Genomic DNA, 6,213 nt, shown 5'->3' with positions numbered 1-6,213 from the left:
TTTAGTTTTTCCCCTACAGGTTTTTCCAGCTGCCTTTCTGCAGGCTGGCTGAGTGTGCCTTTCCAGTGTATCACAAACTAGACAGCTCCTTCGTCTGAGCCCGTCAGATACCTGTTGAGATCTAGTGGGTAAAAAAGCTCATAGCAGAAAAAAAAGAGGTTTGTAAACAAGACACACTTGACTATTTACAGTGGTGGCAGGGGGAGTTGAAATACAACCAGATGAAAACTTCTACTTTTCTCTGTCTCATGCGTTAGAGGATATAAAGCATAATGTTAATTATGCATCCTGCTATTAGCAATCCGTATCACAAAACCCATTACGTGCAATTTAGCACAGATAGCTTTTCTAATGCTCCTTCAGCCTGAGAGATAAATAACCTTTGTCAGGGCAAGGTTAATATAAATTGATCATGTGTGTTGTTAAAACTCTAACCTTTTGACTGATCTAATATGCATGGTCTCTAAAATGCAAAGATGATTCAAGTAAAGAAATGGGAGGTTTTGACATTTTCAACCACCAAAGTATTTGAAGATTGACATAAGGCCATTCTATGCATGTGTGATTTATTTACTAACCCAAAACTAAATTCATCTTAATAAAAATTCAGCAAGAGCATTACTTGTGCTATTTTTATTGTTACCGCTTTTGTTGGGATTGATTTTGTTACTATGATGATAGTTTGTTTTCATATATTATTTTTAATATGCTAGTCCCTGAAATTAGATATGAGATCAGGGATTGACTCTGGAAACCTTATCTACACTCTAAATAGCTGAGGTAAAAATGCAAGCAATGATATATTCATCAAATGTCACATTGTTGCTGTAAGGCTTTGGTGCTCAATGTTCTGTGGTAAGGATATGTCAACTCTGGGCTGCAATCAGAGATCTGTTGTGCAAAAAGGCAGTGTTTTCTTGGGATCATAAAGGGACAATTATTTAGATATATTTAGAAACCATAAAATGCAAAGGAGTGTCTTTTAAGATTTTTTTATTTGTTTACATAATTTTTAATTAATTATTTAGAGAGAAAAAGTGCTTCAGTATGAGACAATTTACTAGCAAATTATTAGAAGAAACTGAGTCAGGGGCTAAAAAATCCTCTGGACCCTGCACACATCCGTTCCCTTACCTGCAAAACCTCTCAGGAAGTCTTGTCTTTCTTCCGTTAAGTAGAGCTGGAAATATTTTCAGCAAATACAGTCCAAGAGTTATGCTTACGAATATTCTTCTTTTGCAGGTTTCCCCATTCATGGCATTTACCTTTTACGGATCTTGAACACAAAAGAGTGAAGGATTTGAATCTCTATCTGAAGCAGCTATTAAGTGGCTCCAGGAAACTGGCTAATGTGAGCATTTCCAGTATTTCTTTTATTTGCACATGACTTCTAGCAGCATTTTACCAAAAGATTCAGGAAATTTTCCATTGCCTGTTTTAGGAAAAAAAAAAAACAAAACATAAGTGACATATCTTGTAATGATGCATTTTGGGATGGAGCCATTGCAGCATTCATCAAAACTTAAGACAAGGACAAGTATGACTGAGAAATAGTTCATCAGACCTAGCAGGGCATTTTTCAGAAAAACTTTTCTTCTTTTGCTGCCATCGAAAAATAGTGATTCACTGAATTTTTGACAGTAAGGAGTAGGTTCTGAGGAATGTAATGTCTAAAAAAAGAAGTAAGCTTTGAAATATTGAAAAGTCTGATTTTGACAGTTGTTAAATGAAAAGTTCCATCCTTTCAGCCCAGAAATACCCATTTCAAAATGCACCTAACAGGTAGAAGAAACAGTTTTGCAAACATAAGACCTAACCCAGAATGTTTCAATAATATCAGAATGGTACATTTGTGTCCATTAAAATTGGTGTTTTCACATTTGTTTTATTCATTATTTTTTTCTGAGGTTTGAGGTTCTCCTCCTGTTTAAAAATGGAAAGCCAAAATGGTAATAAACATGGACTTTTCATTGTCTGGGGCAGGACAAAGCTTTGTGCACCTCAGCAGCAAAAAAGCCGGAGCTGAGAGCAGCAAAGGGCCATGGGCACCCTGGGAAGATGTTAAATCATGATGCTGCAGAGGCTGAATGGTCAATTACTGACAGTGACACCAGGGTCTGAGAGAAAGGAGCATCCTCCAGCGAGCAGCCTTTGTCAGGAAAGCTGTCAGGCAGGGAAAAAATGGTGGTTTACATTAGACCCCAGGCTTACACAGAGGCTTAGTAAATTCAAGTGAGTCAAGGCACGAGCTCGTGCTTGACCTTGCTGTTTCACTGTTGGCACATTCTGCAGCAGAGCTTGGGCCTCTGCCACGTGAGCCATGTCCTGTCCCATGGCCTCAGGGCCACAGCACAAACTGGGGATGCTTTGGTTTAATGGTATGGACAGCCAAAAGAGGGTATGAGAGGATGTTTGTTCTCCAAAATCTCAAACAACTTGCAGGAGGAAAATAAAAAAAGTTTGCTGCCTAACTATATAACTTTCCCAGCTGTGACTTTGTAATGGAGATTAAAGAGGAAATTGTCCATATGCAAGACAAACAGGAGTTATCTTATTAATATGAATATAAATTCTGAGCCCTGAGTTGAAATTGAAAAGATTTCCAAATAGGATAAAAATCTTTTTGTCTCACAGAGTTACAGTTAATTTGGTGTGAACAGCTGACTTGGGTACTTGGTTCCCTTGACTCACACTGGGAAATAATCTGCTCAAGTTTTGGTTGATTGTTGTGCAATTAAAACACAAGAAGTTTCACCTCAACTTGAGGAAGAACCTTTTTACACTGAGGGTGGCAGAGCACTGAACAGCTGCCCAGGGAGGTCGTGGAGTCTCCCTCTGTGGAGGCATTCCAAGCCCACCTGGACATGTTCCTGTGTCACCTGCTGCCAGTGACCCTGCTGTGGCAGTGGGATTGGACTGGGTGATCTCCAGAGGTCCATTCCAACCCTAAGGGTTCTGTGATTCCTTTCTGACCTCACATTAGGGCCATGGGTTTATTTTACATTAGCGCCTTTTGGTCACAGCTGAGGAAAAGCTGATCTAAGCCCATGACCTAGAAATGAAGAGCTCAGTATCTTCTGCTGTGCTCTGGGCTGCTGGAAGGTACACGGATTTTCAAGTTGGGCCAAACACTGCTGTGCAGAAGCCTGATCTACAGCTGAAAAATTAGACTGCTTAAAGCCCTGGGATAGTCATAAAAACATTTCCCGGTCGTGCACAGGAGCTCTGCTGTGCCTCCCGCTCCGTGGGTTAGTGCCCAGCCAGAGCAGGCTGCCTGGCAATGGGCTTCCCAGTGCCCTTCCTCCTCCCTTCATGGGCCTGAAGCACACACCCCTGGAGCTGGGGACATCCTCCCAGCACTGGAACACAACCATGACTGAGGTGTTCGCAGGTAACTCTGGACAGATCTGCTCGGGGACAGACACTGCTGTGGCTCTGAGTCAGCCCAGGGGGGCAAATTTCCAGGCTGGAGGGCTGAACCATGAGGAGAAGAAATCAATTTTGTACCTGTGGGGGCTGTGCTGCTACTGGTGTGCTGGACTTGGAGGGCAAGGGGTAACAAACAGAGTAATGAGCAGATTGTTTCCATCTGTAAAGTGCTGCTGCATGTGGGAAATCATCTTGCTTACCCCCATGCAGCTAACCTGCAGTTCTGGATGATAACCTTTAAAGTTATTGATACTCCACAAACATTGAATCATTATTTTTACTTCAATATGCTTCTCCTGCTGGGAGACGGGAGAAATTTAGAAAATACTGACATGTTCTGACCCACTTAGAACAAGGAGACCAGTTGGTGGGTAATTTCCTTTGTATTCCCTTCTTTTTTACTTTTCACTTTGGTATGAGTCTTTTAAAATATCATGGTGTCATCTTGGCTGTAGTCTGAGCAGAAAGCCAAGCTAGGAGGCTTTCTTGATAAAAATAAATACAATTATTTTGTCCCTTCTTGTGCTTATGACAACTTTGCAGTCAAATTTGTCCTTTTTCTCAAATTGTTAGAGAGCCTGGCTGAAACCATTTAGTGAGTTGTCAGTTCTCAAGCACTGTCAAACTGTCATTCCTATGAAATAGTAAAACTATGTAGGAATAAATAATTAATTCAATTAATTCATAAATTTGTGAAGAAATCTAGAAGGAACAGATTCCTGGAGAACAGAATTCCTTTTACTTTCTCGCTACAGTCATTTCTTTATGCTGAATTCTAATAGCTGTAATGTATTGTAGCTGCAGAGTAGGCTGGAGTATTGTCTGGGATAGAGAGAAGAGCTTTTATTTCATTATAAAATACCATTGTAACACTTGTAATCACTGTAAACACATTACCCTAAGTGACTAGGCGCCATTTTCTGCTCTGAAGAATTTAGTCCAGTCCACACAGGACTGACTACATGCTTGGTTCTACCAATCAAGTAATTATAAATCCTAGAAATGAAGAAAGAATCAGATTACATCCAAATTCCTTCCTCAGTCGTGCCTTAGGTGTAAGCTTTTTAGTCCAGACTGAGTTCTGATTATGAAAATTTTATTATAATTTAGAGTAGGTCAGAATGTCACTGACCTTTTCTGCTAAATGGTTGGAACAAAGGAGGAGAGGTGGAAAACAGCTGCCTTCTTATTTGCACTGGAGCTCAAATGGAATTAAATGTTTCTTCAAACCCTTCTTTAATGAGCAGAAACTTCTTCTTTCTCTATCTCTGAATTTTAGTGCCAGATCCAATAAATGCAGAAACATCAGTTGATGGAGATATTTGTTCTTGGACCAGTTTAAATGCTTAAACTTGCTCATGCCCATCCCTATTCAAGGCATTTTTTTTAAGTCTGTGGTTTACTTTAAGCACAAACCTCGCTTAGTTACTTTCATTGAAGAATTGCCTGGAATGGGAGTCCTTTCTGAAATTCAGGTTAGCACTGTTATAAATAACTCCTCCACCAGACTGTGTTCATGAACAACAAGCTGCATTCATTACATCAATCACTGACATGCAGAAGTTGATGCACCTTCATTGTCATACTGAATCAAGTAGAACAGGATGAAAAATGGGTTTCAGCGCCGTTTTTTAAAAAATTTCATTCTACTTGTCCCAAACCAGTGTCAATATTTCTGATCACAGCGAAGGAACATTTAGGTTTGAGCCAGCTGCACCATTGCTGACTGACTCATCATCTGCATACACTGAAATACCTGAGTTTTCTAGATCTGCAGGGTGAAATTCTCAGCACTCTTCAGAAACTTTGAGTTTTGCTCCATTAAATGGCAAAACAACCAAGTGATGTCACCAATAAGAGGTGAAGCACCAAAGAACAATGAACTGAAGGTGGGTAACATGGAAGATGACAAAAACATATGTTCTCAAAGCATAAAGAATTTGTGACAAAAGACAGCTGCTGCTGACCCATGTCATATTTTTCTGTGTTTCACTCAACTCCAACTGAGCAATGGGCTGAATGGAGACTGCAGCCCAAATCTCATCATACAAATTAGGGCTGCCCTAGTGGCTCGTGATTTTATGGCTGTGTTGTAGGAGGGTTGTACACTGCCTGGGGACACAAAAGCAAGGTAAGGCTCCATTAATTAAGTCTGTGACAAATACAAAAGTAAGTTCAGGTGCACAGTAGGCTGATCATTAAAAAAAAATATAGTGTCTTTTGGGATTTGAGTCTATAAAGATTTTCGAAGTATCCAAACTAACTGAGGACTTTGGGGGTGAGGATAAACCTTGTGCACACAGGTAAGCAAACAGTGATGGTGTTTCAGCTGTGGATAGGTTCTATAAACAGCTTTATGGTGACTTACAGGCTTTGTAAAAGGACTTTAAAGAGGATGTAAATGGAAATGATTGTAAATTATGTTCACTCATTTTCAAGCACACAGTAAAAACCAGGACCACAGCATTGTTCTAGGGTGACTAATGTTTCACACTGTAAAAGTAATCAAGTTTGATAAGAGCTTCCCATATTTCATTTCTACTTTATTCACTGGTGCTCCTTGGGACTTGCAGAGATGAGAAAAAAGCCCCACATGCCTGTATGGGGTACATACCATGAGGGTACAAAGTGCTCCCAGGGTACATGGGTCCCTTGAACTCCCACCACTCCCATATTCCTGCGGTGAGGCATCCAGCAGAGCCAAAATGGGGAGAGTTCAAAGTCCTCTCTCTTCCTCTGTCCTTTCCTGAAGTCGCAGCAGCTGCACCAAGGTCAGCTTTTTCT

The 6,213-nt window shown here is 40.4% G+C and overlaps 1 protein-coding gene across 2 annotated transcripts in view; it reads left to right on the top strand.

The window, feature by feature from the left end:
* Positions 1-6,213, top strand: part of LOC103617309 (phosphatidylinositol 4-phosphate 3-kinase C2 domain-containing subunit gamma) — a 77,578-nt gene that overhangs the window by 39,820 nt on the left and 31,545 nt on the right. For both annotated transcript variants that reach the window (XM_008635590.2, XM_017736717.1), the window contains exon 11: positions 1,243-1,351. In XM_008635590.2, the coding sequence (XP_008633812.2) occupies positions 1,243-1,351 (109 nt within the window). The remainder of the gene's footprint in view (positions 1-1,242; positions 1,352-6,213) is intronic.

Source organism: Corvus brachyrhynchos, unplaced genomic scaffold (genome assembly GCF_000691975.1).
Source record: "Corvus brachyrhynchos isolate BGI_N302 unplaced genomic scaffold, ASM69197v1 scaffold246, whole genome shotgun sequence".
Taxonomy (NCBI): Eukaryota; Metazoa; Chordata; class Aves; order Passeriformes; family Corvidae; genus Corvus; species Corvus brachyrhynchos.
This window is presented reverse-complemented; position numbering and strand designations above follow the sequence as displayed.